This window comes from Populus nigra, chromosome 1 (genome assembly GCF_951802175.1).
Source record: "Populus nigra chromosome 1, ddPopNigr1.1, whole genome shotgun sequence".
In the NCBI taxonomy this organism is placed as follows: domain Eukaryota; kingdom Viridiplantae; phylum Streptophyta; class Magnoliopsida; order Malpighiales; family Salicaceae; genus Populus; species Populus nigra.
Genome location: NC_084852.1, coordinates 29,184,432 through 29,204,225, shown reverse-complemented (window position 1 = coordinate 29,204,225; position 19,794 = coordinate 29,184,432). Strand labels below are relative to the sequence as shown.

General features: G+C 33.5%; 1 protein-coding gene across 4 annotated transcripts; it reads right to left on the bottom strand.

The window, feature by feature from the left end:
• Positions 1–3,391: 3,391 nt before the first annotated feature.
• On the bottom strand, positions 3,392–16,873 carry LOC133669712 (mediator of RNA polymerase II transcription subunit 15a-like). Of its 4 annotated transcripts, none has more exons than XM_062089963.1 (12): positions 16,713–16,873; positions 14,691–14,878; positions 13,459–13,570; positions 12,559–12,682; positions 11,095–12,258; positions 9,774–9,844; positions 7,532–7,606; positions 5,885–7,261; positions 5,402–5,746; positions 4,494–4,706; positions 4,316–4,404; positions 3,392–3,912 (listed from the first exon to the last, which is right to left on the bottom strand). In XM_062089963.1, exons 2-12 carry the CDS (start codon positions 14,801–14,803, stop codon positions 3,705–3,707), a joined length of 3,891 nt encoding a protein of 1,296 aa, XP_061945947.1. In that variant the 5' UTR covers positions 14,804–14,878; positions 16,713–16,873; the 3' UTR covers positions 3,392–3,704. The 4 variants fall into 4 exon arrangements, with proteins under 4 accessions (XP_061945947.1, XP_061945933.1, XP_061945955.1 ...); XM_062089949.1 differs by having other exon boundaries at positions 14,691–14,835; XM_062089971.1 differs by having other exon boundaries at positions 4,494–4,694; positions 14,691–14,835.
• Between the last annotated feature and the right edge of the window lie 2,921 nt (positions 16,874–19,794).

Here is a 19,794-nt window from a genome sequence, read left to right as displayed (position 1 = left end):
CCACCATATACCATCAACAATAACTCCACCCCACACCAGCAGGACACCAATCAGCCACCATGACATCCGGCCCTATTCTCAGCCACTCCACCAGATCAGAAAGGCCCGCCACCAGCCGCTACAGCTGACCTCTTAAGGCCAGCAAATCAGGCGCCAGCCACCCCACGTTGCAGGAGGTCCACCACGAGCTCTATAGACCGAAGCAGGCTGCCACAACAACAGTTTAGTATATCAAACCAACATGCAAAACAAATCGTCTTCTCCAGCATCAGATTGTCTTCTCCAGCTAAATCAGATTGTCTTCCCTTAGCAGCCAAGTCCAACGCCACCCCTACACTCCAGATCTTCCCCCGCCAGCGACATGTCATCACCACCCCAGCACCACGTCAGCAGTGCATGCCATGTCAGCGGCAAGCGCCCGTCACCATCATCTGCCATGTCAGCATCTCATCATCAGTTTTTGTCACGTCAGCAGTATTTTCCAGCATCTTTTCACCGAGCAATCTAAATCACATTTATTTAACTTTACTTTTATGGATTGGGGATTTGTACTTGTTGCAATTAATATTACTTTTTTATTTAAAATAAAAATCTTACTTTGTAATTTTTTTATTTTTAATTTTTACTCATCAATTTTTTTATTTATTTATGTTGAGCATCTAATTATTTTTAGTAATTACAAAGCCTATCAAAAATAGTGAAAATTTATAACTAATATTTTATTAATTATTTAAGAATGAAGACATGAATTATACCAAATTTAAAAATAGATAGATGAAACATAATTTTAAAGCAAGGTATGATACCAATTAACGAATAAAATTGATAAGAATTGCAATTATCTTAGTACCTGAAATCAATTTTTTTTGTAATTTTAATTTGTGACAGAAACCAAATTTATAATTTCTTTTATATATATATATATATATATATATATATATTTAAAAAAGTTATAATGTAACTGAAACTTTGCCTTTAATTTTTTTTTTAATAGTTACAACAATTTAAGAATTGATAAACAAGGAAAAAAAAAGAACTCTTAAAATTAAACAAGAACACATATGTGAACTAGGTTAAGAATCTAAAACTCACAATCAAAATTGAATATAACATTAAAAATCTAAAATCAAATTGAAAAAAAAAATTCAACTTAATGATTACTTGAACAAAAAAGCTTTAGTTATTGGATGAAAATCCGAACATATAGACTAAAATAAATCAAGAGACGAAGGTATAAGTTGAAAACCTTGACCGGATTATTATAACAAAGCAATAACCGAAGATATAAGAATGAACGCCACTAAAAAAAAAAAATATTTGATAAGTTTTGAAAGTTCAATGAAGAATCAAGAGTAAAAGTAAGCTCTTATATACAAGTTTTATTTCTAAATAATTAATTTATCTCTAATTACAAACTGAATAAACCTATTTATATTAGGTAAAACATTATAAACAAGGCTAGAAAAATAACAGAAGATTTCTAAATAAAATAAAATAAAATCCTAAATCAACTAGAAAAATATTATAAATAATAAATAATAATTTTTGGACCTTATCACAAAGCTTTCCCCGATATATGGTTACAACAAAACTTCAACTCTATAGAAACAATACCTTTAAAATCTTCTTGTAAAATTTAACACAATCCAAAGATTGAATAAAAAGTTATTCTCATTAACATAAAACTACATATTAGAAAAATAAAATTAATTCATATGCAAGTAGGGAAATAAGTTAAATTTATGAGTTTTGTAGGAAATAAAGCCCAAACATCTTGAATTAACTCATTTATTATCTCTTTGATCTTTTTAGTTATTGAACTTGTAATATACCCAATTGACACATATAATGGATCATATAATATTGTTTAATGATTCTCATCAACATTTAATTAGTCTAATTTAATCATCAAATTTATGATACAGGTTATGAATACTACTAGAATGTGTTAATTTGGTCAAGTAATTATTTTTTTTCTTTTCTCTTCTCTTGTTTTTTTTTTAGCCGAGCTTTTTTTTGGGCTTGGATCGAATAGAATTTGATACTAAATCAATGAGTGTTAGAGAATTAAAGGTTAAATTAAAAAAATAAAGCTTGGCTTAGGTGAGAAGAGATTTAAGACTTAATTGAAAAGCTATTATTAAATTAAAGACTAATTTAAATAATAATAATTAAAAAAAAAATAGTATAACACGTACATTGCACGAGCTAGCGTGTGAAGAGAGCCACCTCGTTAGGGTGAAAAGTACGATTTTCTGTATCTTTAAAAGGTGATTTTCTTTAATGTCATTAGAATTATCCTACCAAGACCTTCCTCTTAAGGCAATGCATGGTGGCTACCATGCTATGTCTCCAAACTTTTTTTTTTTTCTCATCCTCTCTTGGATTTCACAACTAAATTTTCTATTCTTTTCTTAAGGGCTACAATTTCTCATAATTGTTGATCTCTTGGAAAACGGAAAATCCGAGCAATTTTTCACACGATCGAGCGCGAGTTCAACAATGGGATGTTTCCCTGGCAACACGAGAAAACTGAAATAATATATCAAGGCCAATTGCGACACAAACCGACTTGGAAGGACCAAAATGGGGGGGGGGGGGGGGGGGGGGGGCGGTGACATGAAAAAAACAAACAAGTGGACTCTGTGAATCAACAGTGCAATAAGTTTAGAGCTACAACAATTGAACACCTCAGCTTTTTGTTGATATTAATTAAAAAAAACCAGCCAATTAATCGCGTGAAATATTATATGAATTAGATTTTAAAATCAAAGGACTATTAAAATCAAAGAATTTAATAATTATGTATAATTATTAAACAGATTCCAAGAATCTTAATAGAAACAATTGAATTATAAAAAAACAAGTAAAATTCTCTTGTGGCAGACATTATCAAGAATAATCTTCAAAGCTCTAAAAAAACACTTGAATTTATTAAAAAGCATTACATATATATGATGGGGTTGGGGTTCACTTACCATCTCATTCTTTCTTTATCCTTCGCGTCCCTTTCTTGTTCTTTTACTGTAAAAGGAATTGTCTTGTAGCCAAGCAATTGGCGAGCACCCATCTTTGAGATATGAGAAAGCTTGTCCTCTAAAAAGAAACACTACTGAAGGAACAAAGATTGATTTGAACATTAATTTACAAAAATTAATATAGGGTAATGAATAAATCCCCAAATTAAGGGAAAAAAGGAAAATCTAATTCTCATCTTGCTGTTTGTAATGAATAAATCAAGGGTCATGCTCTTCTTTTTGTAGTCGTTCATGGATGATTTGAAGATGGTTTTTTCAAAAAAGAAAAAAATGGAGAGAAACAAGGCATAGATAAAGAGAGGGGTGAAGTTTCATTTGCTGTGTGTTGACACCTAATACCAACCCCACGAAGATTTCACAAATGACATGACATTAACATTAGAAATTTGTTACAAACAATGCAGCATATATTCAAACATTATAAGTATAACCTAATACACATATAATACAATGCATTATAACAAACAAACAAACAACAAATAATATTATTCTATGATACAAGAACCTTGGAGTCTTCACAAAGAGATGAACCTCAGGCAATTTATGCTTCTGGTAAATTCCTGCCAATCAATCCAAAACTTCAAGTTTGGTCATCACAGGAGAAGCAGCCCATCACATATTCCACCACTGCTATGTCAACAAAATCCTGTTCAGAACAGCTTTGGATCATGCTGCACTCACGCAGTTTTCCCAAGAACCATATTTTGAGCTGAAGGTGCCTCCGCCACTTTGTTGTGCATGCTCTGAAATAACAGCATGGGCACAGACATCCCAAGTCCTGGCTATGTCTCCAAGCGACATGGGCTGTGAAAGGCTTCGAAGAGAGATGCTAAACCTAAATTTAGCTTTTATTGACAAATCCTCGTACTCTTTACTGTAAAAGAGTTACACAAGACCGAATTGTAGCAGAAACAAGAGTAATATTTAGACGTTAGATTATAAAAAGCTGTGGAACAAAGGAAAAACTTAAACAACTATTAGGTGGATTACCTCCAAGTATGGACCAGCATAATATTTAGAGTGATCAACAAAATAAACTGTGGATATAAACTTCAAGCAAAATCATTCAGGGTTCATTCTAGTGAGCAGTTCGAAACAGTTTACAGGTTTACTCATCATTCCAGAGATGGGTTATCTTTTAATTTCTTGATCTAAAGGCAGTATTGTCACCCTATTAGCATGACAATCTAGATGATCTCATGTGATCAGACTCTGGAAACCCAGAAAAAAATACTTAAATTGCACAGCCATGGTACAAATTTGTCCCTATATCTTACCTGACTTCAAATGGAAACTTGTCTAACAGTATCGGTGAGCAATTAGGATAATTTGTAGGCACAAGCAATCTAAGGGGCTGAATTGTTGACTGCACATGAATAAACCAAAATAAATACAGAGAAACCATTACACTTATATTAGTTTATTAACTTCATATTAGCAGGTTTGAAAGCCCACCATTTGCGCTGAAATGTACTGTGCTTTCAAGTTTGGACTCAGAGCCACAGCGATAAATGAGCATTTGACAAAGGTTCCTCCACCTCCTTCAGCAGCAGCTGCTGCTGCAGTTGAGTCAACATCTTCATCACTAATATCAACCACTGTGTCTAAAAGTCGCTGATTTATTTCCCTTATCTCTTCCAAAAGGGCATGATTAGCCTGCAAGAAGAGCTACTCTGTTTTTTCAGATGGAATAAAAGCTGAAATGAGCCTTCCTATGAAGAGTCAGGTGTCAATCACACAGCACTTAGCAGGCATTCACAACGAACCAGAAGTAAAAAATTTCTAGCATCATGACTTTGTCATTCTATATCCTTTTATAGTACAACTTCCTTGAATACCCTATTAAATGTTCCTATGAAGAGTCAGGTGTCAATAACACAGCACTTAGCAGGCATTCACAACGAACCAGAAGTAAAAAATTTCTAGCATCATGACTTTGTCATTCTATATCCTTTATCCTTTTATAGTACAACTTCCTTGAATACCCTATTAAATGATAAACCGCCTTCTTCTTTTGACATTTACTGCGGAGAACTTGAGCCAAAATAACTATTTAATTGTTGCCAGCTGCAGATTCTTTTTATTTCGCTTCCGTGTTATATTTTTAGAGTGATAAGTATAATTGTGGGATTCAAAATTGCGGAGAGAATTATTAAAATTATGGCATTCTATGGAAGTGCAAAACAAAATATTTTAACATGATAAGATAATTTTTGTGGCCAGAAATACGAGCAGAAACATTCAAACATTAATTAGAAACATTAAGAAAGCAAACGACAACAGGTTAAATAGAATAGGGGTAAACCCACATATAACAAACATTGTTATTAGTTTCAGACTAAAACGCAGAATGATAGCAATACCTCAATTTTAGGCCTCTTGACACTTGACGTTACAGTAGACTCCAAATCAGATGTCTCTGGACCAGTAAACTGCTTAAAACTGTCGCTTACACTTCCAGCTGATGATGCAACATTCAAGGGCATGGCACTTGTATGGCGCCTCATTTTCTTCGATCCAGTCATCCCATCTTGGTTGAAGAAATTTCTTGCCTGAAGGCGACATTTTGTCATCGCTACCAGATCCTCACCAACTGCAGCTCTAGACCCATTACCGGGTGCTGAGCCAGCAATTCTGTCAATCATACTGACAACAGAGCCAATGTCACTGACGGATGCACTAAGTGCTTTAGGAGAAAGAGATTTCACCTGAGAAATAAAATAACAGAATCATTTTCTTGTAATTACAAAATAACATAGAAAATGTTCAAATATTAACGGTTTTTCTTTTCTTTTCTAGGTGCGTCCAAAATAATAGAGTTAAACCAAAAAAAGAGCATGACTAACCGCTTTAATCATGCGTTCATGTGGTTGCTCCATAACATTCGACTTGCCAGAAACAGTTGTCAAAGCACCACCATGAGCACCATCAGGACTTGTAAACTCTGCAAGCAAAGGCGAGGCAGATATCCCAGGAGTGCCAATTGCAAGGGATGGAGCCGTTGCTTGTGCAACAGTTGGTTGGTGTACAATATTTCCACCATTGGCGAGTGAGGAGATACCAGAAATGGGTTTCTCAGAATCTCCTGGCACAGGGGATGGAGCTAAAGGGGTTGAAGGAGATGGGACAACAAAAGGCGAGTTTGCAGATTGCAAAGGTGTTCCAGTTTTAGTTAGAGAAGGCAGTAGATTTTGCTGGTCAATCTGAGGAGACGAATGTTGTTGTAATTGGGGGGAAGCATGCTGGAGCATTTGTGGTGAAGAAATAGGAAATGAGGATCCTGGTTTCATTTGTTGATGTGGGAAAGCAGTGCGTTGACCTGTCGAGAGATGTGGTTGGAAGACTGCTGGCTTGATTCCAATCCCCTGTCTCAACTTCATCTCATTTACATCATTCATCTGATGCGACTGTGGAATTTGTTGTGTCTGCATCTGTGCAGGCAACTGCTGCTTGGCTTGCTGGTGTAGCTGCTGCTGCTGCAGCATCTGTTGCTTCTGCATTAAATGCTGTTGCTGCTGCGGCTGACGCTGTTGGAACTGTTGTTTAAGCTGTTGTGTTTGTAGCATCTGCTGTTTTAGATGCTGCTGTTGAATCATATTGGAATTCAACTGAAGAGGAATATTTGACTGCAGCATACTCACCCCACTTTGTGTTGACAATGTGTTAAAATTGGTAGGTTGGGAACTGCTCACAGGATTCTGTTGTACAGATCCTACAGGTGCCTGCTGCAATGAGCTCAGTGCATTTCCTTGTCCAGAATCTAAATTGGAAGCTGATTGCATTGGATTCATCTTGTTTGGTTGTGATGTAGAAACCCCAGATAAAGAAGAAAGAGAATTATGCGGCAAGCTTGGCACATTGTTCTGCTGCATTGTTGGTACAGCACCTTGCAAATTCATTGATTGCAACTGGGGGTTGAGTTGATTTTCATGGGACTGCAATTGAGGAACTTGAGATTGGGGTCGCTGCATAGGTTGCATATGAAGCTGGGGAAGCTGTCCTTGCTGAAGATTAGGAACAGGCTTTCTGGGTCTGCTTGTGTTTAGAAAATTTAAAATCCGATTCTCATAGTAACCCAACTTCTCTTTGAAATTAAGCTTGATGTTGTTTTTCGGAACTTGTAAGAACATTATCAGGTGCTCCAACATGGTCTTAAGTACCTTTAGCTTGTCATGCTGCTTGTCATGCTGTTCTGACTTTGGTTGTTGCGGATGAGAGTCATGCTGGAAAACAAAGTTAACAAAAACACAAGAATTGAAAATCACATTGATCCTTTCTACCAAAACATTGCTGAAAACAATGTTTTTTATTCCACTTCTTCTGTGTGAATGCATGGTTTTGGGGTGGTTGGGGGGTAATTTGTTGAGATGATATAGACAGGCAATGTTAATGAGAACAACAAATAAAAAAAAAAAAGCCATAATTAAGCTACAAACAAAAGCTCAAGATGGTGGTCTAAGAATCATGCATGGGCAATTGCATAGTCAATCTACCTGCGGTAACTTGGCAGCAATTCTCTGGTATATTTCATTAATTTCAGGGAAATACGTCTCCTTCATGACTTTGATCTAGAAAGTACATAACAACCAGCAAGACATAATCAGTCAAATGCTTGATTTCTTCATGTGCCACAATCAGAAAGAAAGCATCACGGACAAACTTAAGAGAATCAATTAAAAAAAAGTAGAGGATGACATAAATTAGAGCAGATTTCATAGTGAAGTGGATGTCAGATGAAAACTCAAAAGAGGATAATGATATTGATTGAATGGAAAGGTGTAAAGGACTTTGTGTAATTTATAGACCTTCAGACAAGATTCAGGGGCTGGTTAAATTCAGTTGCTTAGCCTCCCTGCAAACTACTCAATCATTGTCCTCTACTGTTCTCACTCAAGACAATGGATGTCACAACTTTGGTAACATTTCATAGCCCTTACAAATTAACACTTGATAAGCCTTGAGATCCTAAGATGTACCATTATCAACCACTGTTGTCCCATTTTAGAACTCCCTCCAATGCACAGAAGAATTGTCCTCATCAAATCTGCGGTTATGACTTAAGACAACAGCCACTAAACAGTTCAGAATTTCAATAACATTTTCTATAAAATTCAACAACTATGGATATGGCCATAACTCAATGGATTGGGTCCACTTATTTTTTTCTTGCATCAATCACATGTTTAGAATGAATTTGATTGTGATCCTGCAGATAAATGTTCACTTCACATATGACACTGTCATTCAAAAATAATGTCACTCTTGATTTCAAGTCTGTCGATTACAGTAAGAAATACTACCAACTGGTCTCGTAGGAAATAATATAATAACTAGTCAGAGGCCCACCCATTGGGCAGTAACTTCTTGAAATATGTAAGTACATCATCTGCGTTTTATTTCTTAGTCAATTTTAAGTAGAGTTGTATACCTATATATTTTCTCATAACTTTGTGAACTTCTTTTAGCTATATTATTTAGCAATGCTTCCGCAATGCCTAGCATGGTCCGATTTTGATAGTGTGATTATTTTAAATATAAATATCTTTTACCATATTAATATTTTATATGATGATCTTATCAAAACATTATGCTAATTGATATAATTTTTTTTATTCATATTATTATTGTATTTAAACAGAAACAATAACAAATCAGATACTTGTGAATGATGGTTATTGATCCAAATTTTAAAGGTTCTATACAAAAATATTAACAATCTAAATTATTTACTTATTAGCTAAAAACACATTATATATTACACTTATTCAATCAAAACATGCTTATTTGACAATTGATATTTGCTGAAATAAAATAAGAAAAAACAAAAAACAAATCATGTATATGCACACATAATATATTCTACATTCCCAGTGCATATTCAAGTTAAAGAAAAATTACAAAGTTGAATTACATGATTTCATCATTTTGTTAATAAATAGTTTAATTGAAAAATAATAACAGTGTAAATGACACATTATTCAACAATTGTATCAACATAAATTTTTAAATAATTTAAGGAGCTTTGATGAGGATTGATCTAACATGGATGCAATTTCCTTGTAATTTTTCTAGTTTTACTTCTCAACCAAAAAATATTCAATATGCCTCTTACATTAAAGCTTAAAATACAAACTTTTAATTGGTTTAAACAAAAACAATAAAAAACAATTATATTGTAAGAAATCTTGATATGAAGCTTTCAGTTAATTTTTTTCCTTATTTTCTCTCCTCTCAAAGCTTCATTTATGTTTTACTTATTTTATGTTTTTCAAATTAACATGTGGCATAAGAGACCCATTTTATTTTATAATTTTTACATCTGGTATAATATGATTTGCAAATAGTGGGTCTCTTGCACATGTGGCCTGTCCACGTGTCCTTTCACCATAGCATTCCTTGTGAATAGCTATCGATTTACTCACCAAACAACAAATACTTGGGAGTACAGAAAAAACAGTTCAAAAGACAAAGGTTCGCAAAAAAATTGTTGTCAGTGTCAGAACCAAGAAAGCAATTCCCCTGACCTAGCAATGTGAATATTTCACCTTTAGTCATCTATCAATAATTTATCATTCTTACTATGGAAATTACAATGCATCCTAACTAATCCCAACCATAGCTGAATAAAATTCCCTTGTACCATAATATCCCAGGAGACCTTTTTCCATTGAAGTTTTGCAAGGCTATGACATAATTGAAATTTTCATCTACTAAACAGTAAATTCCATAAAATACCTTTTGGTAGATCTCCTCTTGCCAATCATTGCCATTCACATGTCCAGTCTGTGTTGTAGAATCTAGGGATGCTACAAAAATTTTGATTCAGACAACAAAAGATCAGAATTTGTGTATTTTTGTGTGATTTTTGTAGACAAACTGTATTTCTGTAATTTTTACAGTAAATATGGAATCTCAAAGGTCTGGTTTTATTTTCTATCTAGTATTTAGTAGTCCAAAAGAATAACGAGCTTTATTTCCTTATGTAGGAATATAAGTTCGGGTTGGACTTGCAAACTCCATATAAAAGTTATATAATCGTTCAGGCAGATCAAAGAGACTTTATGGAAAACAATATGCTCCTGCCACCCACAAGTGATCATTATACATATACATATATAAAGGCTCAATTACTTTCTTACAGAAGAAAAGCAAGAGATAGTAACTCAACTAGTAGAAGAAATCTATAGTCATATCAGTTCAACAAACAAGAATTGGATGGTAGCAAAATTTAACAGACAGAAGAAAGAAGAAAACAGTAGCACCTCAATATGCAGGAAGTACACAAGAAGGATATCACCCAAATAATCAGGAAGTCTACAAGAAGCCTTGAGAACATGAAAAGCAAAATTGAAATCGCATTTTTATTTCAAGTAGCCATGAAAGGATTACAAGCCTGAACAAACAGAAAGTGCTCTTTACCTCCTAACCAAGAAAATCTTTAAAATCAACTATCTCAATCATAGAATATAGAGTAGCCATGCATCACATTCCTTGTTCCTTGAAGTTAAGGATGAAACACTTCATGTGCATCACAGAATTAGCATTGAGGAGATGATCAAGGGATTTTTTCAGCAAGGTAATGATTTATCAGTATACCACACCTCAAATGCCTCATAGAGTTAATCCACCATCTTTCTTCCCATAAAAATCAGTTAGCTAATTAGTTCCCCTAGTGTCAAATGCATTGTCCAATTGGAGATGTATTTTTAAATTATCATCCATTAAATTCAAAACGAAAGGTAGACAGTTGGTGCAATGCACTGGAGGGCATGATGTGGTAGCAAATCTGGCTTGTGACTGCAGCAATGGTTTCAATAGCAGTGACAACGCTAATGCCATAAATGGCAGCAGTAGCACATAGAGCTACCAACAAGGGCATTACTGACTTGAACCATTATCATATTTTTGAGAGATTCATCTATCCATAAACTCAAAGCTCTGTGACAGATGGAAATGCATCAATTGGAAAACAAAAGTTATAATCTACATGAAAACACAAAACTGCAAAAGTACAGTTGGAGCAAGGCTAGGAAGCTGCACGTATGAAATAACTTACTTGGGGACGTTTCTGGAAGGGCTCTTTGAGATTGATATAACTGCTTTTGCTGATCAGTCACATTCTGCTGTTGAAGCAAGGAACCTGATGCTTGAAATCTTTGTTGCAGATCATGTTGTAATGGATTTGATTGCTGTTGCAGCTGCGCTGGCTGTGATTGGATCTGTGACATCAATTGCTGCTGTGGCAGCTGTGGTTGTGACTGCTGCCCTTGATTAGGTAACAAAGTACCTGCACTTTGTTGTGCTTGTTGCTGCAGCGTAACCTTGGACTGTTGTAGCATGTGTACAGGGTGCTGATTAGTTTGCATGCTTGAGTTACCAGACTGAGCTCCAAGCAGCTGCTGCTGCTGTAAACTGGAGACATTACTTTGAGAGCCCAGCTGTTGCTGATGCATGCTTGATAGGTTATTTTGTTGAACCATTAATTGCTGCTGCTGCAGATTTGGAAGGTTATTCTGCTGGCCTAGCAACCTCTGCTGCTGATGAATACCAGCAGTCTGTTGAGGTTGTTGCTGCTGCCTGAGGACTGGTTGTGGATGTTGCTGAAGCATGGGTTGTGTTGACTGTTGAACAGAAGATGGCTGATTCTGTTGAAGACAAGAGAGAGGAGCCGTTTGCATTATTGAAGGCTGCATAACAGATGGTGTTTGCACACCAGATTGCTGAGAAGATTGCAACTGATTTGACTGTAATAGGTTTTGCTGCTGCTGAGATTGCACAACTGAGTGCTGGGGATTTCCCTGTTGAAGCTTCTGCTTCAAAAGCTGTTGTTGTAACTGCTGCTGGTAAAAATACTGCTGAGGATTTTGGGGCTGCTGTTGTTGCTGTGGAACAACTAGTTGCCTACCTTGTCTCTGAGAATTGGCAAACATATTGGAGGGCACCCCTTGTCCCATTGGATTCCCCACTGGGTTCTGTGAAACACCAGAGATGCTCTGCATGTTAGGATTCTGGCCAACAGAGTTGGGGACAGTCTGGGTTAAACTGGAGATGGGAGGCAATGCTGACGTTAAACCAGAAGAACTTTGAACTCCACTAGATGCCATACCAGTCTGCATGTTCTGTGACAACAATTGCTGGCGTTCTTGAGATTGATTAGCAGGCAATGGGATAGTGAGTGATGGCCCTTGATTGTGAACTTGAGACTGCATACTGTGAGATCCTGTTCAAGATAAAAAGGAAAAAGGAAAACCATGTCAACCAAAAAAAAAAAAAAAGACAGGCAGCTTATTCGTAGAGGCATGAGGGAAAGAATTAAGATGGATTTGATTCAAGGCATCAGAAGGCTGAGAGCAAAATAATCTGCACTTCCTGCCTAAAATTCATCAACTGCTCAACTTTTTAAAAAATGCAAGACATATACATAGAAATATGCAGAATAAAAAGTAAAAGAGTTTGATAAAACAAAAATTAAAACAAAAGGAGAGATGTTTAGAAATTCAATGCTTGGCTGCATTATTACCTCCTGGATCCAGGGGTTTGTTACCACTGCCAGTGGAGTTGGGTGGCAAAGAATTGGGTATGGTACTTTGAGACTTGTTCTCCATTGCAAGCATCTTCAGAGATATTTTACGCAGATAATCAGACTGAAATCAGATATCAATAACAAGACATTAGATCTCAAAGCAATCCACGTTACATAGAAGAGAAGGGGGGAGGATATCTACTCTATCTTTCTGATATTCTAAGCTTTATGTATTTTGCATCTTCGGAGGTGTTTGGGAATGCAGTAGTGGTTGCGGTTTAAAGTGTTTTTCACTTGGAAATGCATCAAAATAATATTTTTTTATTTTTTTTAAATTATTTTTAACATCAGCATATCAAAATGATTTGAAAATATTAAAAAATTAATTTTAAATGAAAAATAATAATGAAAAATTAATTAAAAAAATAATATTTTTTTATTTTTTTTAAATTATTTTTAACATCAGCATATCAAAATGATTTGAAAATATTAAAAAATTAATTTTAAATGAAAAATAATAATATCAAATTTTTGGGAAACACGATTTCAACCGCGTTTCCAAACACTACCTTCATATAGGATCTACTTCTGTTTCCCCTCTTTTTATTTAATTATGTATTTATTGCTTCACTATATTATTTTATTTGTGCCATAGAGCTGCTATTTTCCCACTTCCCTTGTACTTGAAAAGGACCTGGTCACACTAAATAAAACACATGTCAAGAGACTTAACAAAAAGATGTGAACTCCCAATCAACCTTGCATACACAATGAATAGTGAGGGAGCATGGCCACACTAAACAAACATTTAGACGTGCATAAATCTACAAACTTATTCATGTGTATATTCAAGTCTAGCGAGTGTTGAAATTATGTAACCTAGCATCAGGAAAGTACCTGACTTGTTGCAGCAGTATAAATCTTTTCCTCAAACCGTACAGCTATTTTCTTGAGTTCTTGTAATCCCTCTTGACCAGAAAATGGAAGATGTCTTTTTAATGTCTCCATGCTGCACATGTAATACTTTACATTTAATTTTTAATGACCAGGCAAGTATAGAGAAGTTAGCAGCAGCAAGAAAGAACCCTCTAACTCATAAACCACACCAATATAAAAAAATGCATAAATTGATTCAATTGCCAAAAATTAAACACAAATACTGAGATAACCAAGTGTCAATCAAGTAAAATATGGAATGAAGTTGCATAGACATCTATTTTACTTCCGTTCCCCATATTATTCCAAAGGTGCATAGTATAAGAGTTTAGTTGACCACCCTTTTGTCTTAAATTCCCATATACAACCTTCGTGCTTCATTTTCTTGAACTAGAAGCACCTTTCATTTACGGCAAAGTTCGAAGATATTCAATCAAATTAGCAGGTAACCAGGGATGTTTCTGCGCAACATTACAGTTGCATTTACTTCTGACTAAGAAAACTTCTATACTGTGCTATAATTGAAATAGAAAGGAAGAGAAATCCTTTCAATTATGAAAATGCAATAAGCTAACCTTATCTCACACTGCAATATATAAACTACGGTACCGATTGGCCATTGCAAGCGCCAGCGGTAGCTATCTATATGGTTTTGGGTGTAGCTAAGTCATCAAAACCTTCAACTTTATAATGAGAGACTAGGAAACCATAGACTATTGGGCTAATTGAATTTCATTTGTTGCTTTTGTGCTCCAAGATTACTATCATTTAAACCCTATAGAAGTTAAAACAAATAGAAGGCCCAAATCCAACACTGTTCATTTTAAGTCCAGATGCAACTTGAGTTTCCAATCGAAACATGTATGCTCATAGTAATGGATTAACCTTGAAATTTTAAGCAGAGCAAGCTTCATGCAGCCATCTCAGAGATCGATATCAAAAGAAGAGATTACCCAAGAAGTTCCAACAAAAATTACTCCATGAACAATTTTGATTCGCCCAAGTTTGCTTCTTGTGAAGCACCCATGGAATAATGAAAAATAAATAAATATAAAAGATGTGTATTACACTTGAGGTCGCCTCATGGCAGTCATGCTGATTTTCATTTACCTTTTCCTCTTCTCTTTTTTTTCTTATAAATATGGAATTTGCTATTTTGCAGCACTGCCACATAATAGGAAACAAACACTTACATTTTGTTGACTATTCTTTGGCGTGCGTCCGGCTGCAATTGAGTTCTCCAATCACCCGTGTCCATGACAGGTTCTCCAACGGGGGCAGTAGGCCTCCAATTATTGGCATCCATGGGGTTTTAGCCCAACCAAAAACAAACCACTTCTATCACCACAACAAAAGATCATGTCACATGTTAGAATAGACCCTAAAAAGAAAGAAGAACAGCAGGTGTAAGACCGCATCAAAGTCATAAAATTGGAATATCAGATTATTCAGACTTGAATAGCTTAGGGAAAAAGATCCATTTAATAGCAGGCTCTTTATTAAGGAATTTTACCAAATTTATCATCGTAGCATGCATAAAATCTAAGGCATAGCAAAGATACACCATTCAGGGCAAGGTGCTAGGATCTTGGGTATTCAGGCATTCTAGGTAAAGTTTTGGGCTTGAATCTTCATAGAGCTTCTAAAACCAAGTATACAAAAACCAGTCAGCCAACTCAGAACTTGCCACATCAACAGATGGTGAGTGTTGGTAAGCCAAACCATGGACAAACTCACAATGCTTCAATTTAACTTGATGTTTTCAAGTGACGCTTGTAATCCGTAATCGATGCATCATAACAATGACAAACTTGTACTTCTATTCCTTTTGTTTTAAGTCCACAGTTTCAGATCAAAATAGATATTTAATATTTAAAAACATTGTAAACATATTTAATTGCTTTACTTCAGTAGATAGATTAATTTATGTTCTAGATATCAGTTCGTCACCTCTTACCAAATTAGATTCAGCACAGCGCCATTTTCAGGTGCTTACCATTTTTTACTTGCATGTAAATACATGCTGTAAAAAAACCCTCCCCCTCCCCCTCTCATCCTCCCGCACTTGTTATTAATGTATTTATTTACTTCTGAAAAACTAAATATTTGAGGGAGCAAAAAGTGTAACTAGAAAGATAGGAATAAGACATCCTCAATAGAATAAAGAAGGAAGAAGAAAACAAAACAAAATCAGAAAACAAGGGCTTTCCAGTCTCCATTGAATATCAGCAGTCTAAATACCCCAGCACAAGTAGAGCATGAAGACGCCAGAAACACTAATCCATCCCAAAAAGATTGTCTAAAATGTATTAATCCAGGAAACGAAGAAGAAGAAGAAGAAGAAGAAGAAGACAGTATTAACCATGATACATTTCATGTTTTCATCAACTGCAAAGTGTTGGACTGATAAGAATCAACTTACAAAGCCCAGATGAAATAATACAATTTACATGGCATTTCTTTCTTTAATTTTTTAATAGACAACGCAATAACCCTGACCGAACTAAATGCTTGACCTTGAGTTAAGTTATAAAATGTTCTTCCTAACTCAATGCACTAGAATGCCTTTGGGGTGAAGTGAACGAAAGCATTCGTTTTCCAGTTCTGCATGCTCTTAAATTTCAACTCAAGTATCACGATATTGTAGTTAGTTAGGCGTAACATTTCGAAACGAAGATTCACCCCATACTCATATTAGCTGGGCAGTTCTAAACAAAAAAAAAAAACACTAGTTGGCTATTTAAGAAACCTATTAAATTCTCAAATTAGGAAGGACACATCATGGAGTTTATCAAGGCATATTATTATTATTATTATTATTATTATTATTATTATTTTCAGTAGCATGAGCACTGTATAAAATTTTCTTTTCTTCCTTTTTTTTTCATTTGCGAAAATAAAAGGAATTATTTTCAGTTTTCCACTAAAAAGCAAAACTAAAAAGAAAAAATTAGGGTTCCAAAATTGAGAGCTTAATTATTATAATAATCATAATAAAGGTGACAAAAAGCTGATCAGTTCATGTGGATTTAGCTAACACATCGAAAAGAAAACATTCGAATTGGTCGATTGTATCTTTCTTCGAACTGCGTTCAAGAGCTAGGATTTAACCGAATCCGATTATTTATTTATTAAAATCGAATTCTCTCTTAGAATAATACCGATAATTAAATAAATAAAATAGCACAGAATAAAAATAACAGAGAAGTAAGCACCTGGAGGATATATGAAGCCCTTATTGGTGTTGGTGGTGTTTTACGGTGAGGCGGAGACAGGCGGGGGAGGAGAGGAGAGAGAGAGGTGAGGTCGGCTCAAGCGAGGCGTGTTGGACCCCAGAGAACAGAACCAGATACACATGACCTTCATCTTTTCCAGATTCCTTACAAACTGCATATTTATACAAGCGTTTCACGCATATTATTGTAAAAATTTAAGTTAATTATCATAACCTAGTCTCTGTATTTTTATAAAGCTAACAAATTAATCTCTCAAGTTTTCAGAATAATTAACTGATCCTCTAATCACATTTCACTGTCGAATACTAACGAACTATTGGTGACACCTCAGCATTTCTCTAAAGAAAAATTAATGGAGGGACCAAGTTACTAGGTATGTGAAACTATAGGGACTGGTCTATTATATTTGTAACTAGAGAACCCATATTATTTGTTTCTTAAGAATATAAAGATTAGTTGTAAAAACAAATATACTAAAAAACTACGTGGACGAATCACCGTGGCCATAGATTCACATCATTATCCACTACAATAATGGAGTGGCGGCTTTGGTAAAAAAAATCAAATAGAAATTTCATAGGTGAGGTTAAGGTCCCGTTTGTTTGCTGGAAAATAAATTCTTGTAAAATAAATTTTTATAAAATAAATTATTTTCAGATGTTTAGTAGTGTCATAGAAAATAAATTGAAAAACATCTTTCAGTGTTTGGTTATGCCATAGAAAATGAGTTGGAAAATAACTTATTAATATTTTTTTTCAAGTTTATTAAAACAACGAGGAACAAATCTTACAAATTAAAAAGTTGAATGAGAATGAAATTAAAAAAATCTAATTTTATAAATTATCTCAAATAAAATAAATAATAATCAAAATAATAAAGATCAAATCTAACATATAAAAAATTGAAAGATGATGAAATCAAAATAATAATAATTACAATTTCATAAATTATTTCAAATAAAATAAGTAACAATCAAAAGAATAAAGAACAGATTTGATAGATAAAAAATTTCAATTAAAAACTAATAAGAGAAAAGCAAATAACAATAAAAAAATAAGGACTAAAGTTAATATAAAAATCAAATAAAATCAAATTCTAAGAGGTGAAATTGAAAAAAAAAGATTCAAAACAAAATATATAGCAATCAAAAGTTTGAAGACTAAATTTGTTATAATCAGTAAATAATATGATATTTCTAAATTTTTCACAATTTCTAAAAAGTGTTTTCTGTCTAAAATATAAGAAAAACACTTTACTGAAAACCAAGTCAAATTTTTCTTTGATTGAAAAGTGTTTTCTATTAATCAAATTTTCTAATAACAAATAAATACAAAATAATTTAAAAATTAATTTTTTAAAAATCACTTTTCACCAACCAAACAAAACTAAAATTAATTTAAACTAATTTGATTCGGTTTTTTTAATTTAGCTTAATGAATAATTATCAAGCAAATAACCTGCACCCGTGACTTCAGAATAGTGAATAATTATAGGATATAGGTGTGCTTTTTTGCAATGTCATTTCTATAGGATTGTGGATGTTTTTTTATATATATATACATGAATTATTATTTTTTAAAATATTTTTTATTTGTATATTAAAATAATATATATTTTTTAAAAAAACTTATTTTTGATATTAATATATTAAAATGATTTGAAAACATTAAAAAATTATAAATTAAAAAATTTAATTTTTTAAAATAAAAAATAAACAATAAAGTAGTTTATTGTCCTTACCAGAGGATAATACGTGTTTATTGAATGGGTTTTTGTTAACAATGAAGTTAGAATAAACAAAGTTATCATCCTGGGATGTTCTCTTTACTGTCACGGGTGAAAAAATAGATGGCATTATTTCCCTTGGTGCTTTTGAAAATTATTCCCTGGCGGAGCTAGAATTATTTATTAAAGAGGCCAAAATTAATATAACAAGATATAATATTTGTTTAGTAATTGTTGTCAAAATATGAAGAGTTAAAATAAGTTGAATCAACCTGTCAACTAGTGGATAAATTGTTTATTTTTCTGTTTCAACCAACCTTGACATAAATCAGCAATTGATGACATGTTCTTTAATTTTAGATGATTGGATACATGATTGGATGACATGTTCTAAAATCAAAACATATATCGTGAGAAAAAATTGATAATTTTGGTGGCTCTGTTTAAAACAAAATATATAAAAAATCAAACTATAATCAAAACAAACCAATAAAATATATCTAATTAATTAAAAAAATCTTCATAACAAGAATTCAAAAAACAATTGATAGAACTAGCAGATCTGAGAAAAAAATAAGCAAAAATAGTGGAATTATAAAAAAACCTCATCAAATTATTAACAAACATCGCAAAACAAAATAAAAATATATTTTAAATTTAAGTTACCTTGTTTTATTTGATGAAAGATAAATTAATTAGTGGCTCTACTTCAATCTTTTTGTAGAAAAATTTTATTCGTGATTTGTGTTTTTATCGGCTACAATATTTATATTAGGACTATATAAAGTAATGACCTTATATTTTTTCTTTTCATATTGGTCAAGAGTAAATAAAAAATCAAAAATAAAGTTACATTTAATTACTGTTAATAAAGCCACCTTTTTAAAATAAAAAAATATGATACCTCCAGCTCACAATTAATTACCTAACTCACAATTAATTATCTAATTACCTAATGAACAAATTTAAAATGTTTGGGGGGAGGGGGGGCCCGGGCCCTACTTGCCCCCCCTGCCTCCGCCCCTGCCCTTACTATCAAGCTAGTATATTGCCCATTCAACGTAATGGGGTTAATATTAATTTTTTAAATAATAAAAAAAATACTAAGAGTAAAAAGAATGTTTTAATATTATTATTAAACCTAACCTGAGAGAACTAGCTTGATTTAAATCGATCGATTTTATAAGTTCAAATACAATCTTAATGATCGATAAAAACATGATTTGACTTTTAAAATGATTATTTTTTTAAAACAATATTGAAACGATAACATATTGGATCGACTAAGCCCCCCCTCTAACGACCTGGGTCACGGACTTTATCAAGATTAATAAT

Bases quoted from the DNA above. Each gene is read 5' to 3' on its own strand.
- LOC133669712 (XM_062089963.1), bottom strand. From the start codon at position 14,803: ATGGATGCCAATAATTGGAGGCCTACTGCCCCCGTTGGAGAACCTGTC. The intron at 12,683-13,458 runs GTACTTTCCTGA...ATCTGATTTCAG, and splicing joins ATACTGCTGCAACAAGTCAG to TCTGATTATCTGCGTAAAAT. The intron at 7,607-9,773 runs GTATTTTATGGA...TGTACTTTCTAG, and splicing joins AAGAGGAGATCTACCAAAAG to ATCAAAGTCATGAAGGAGAC.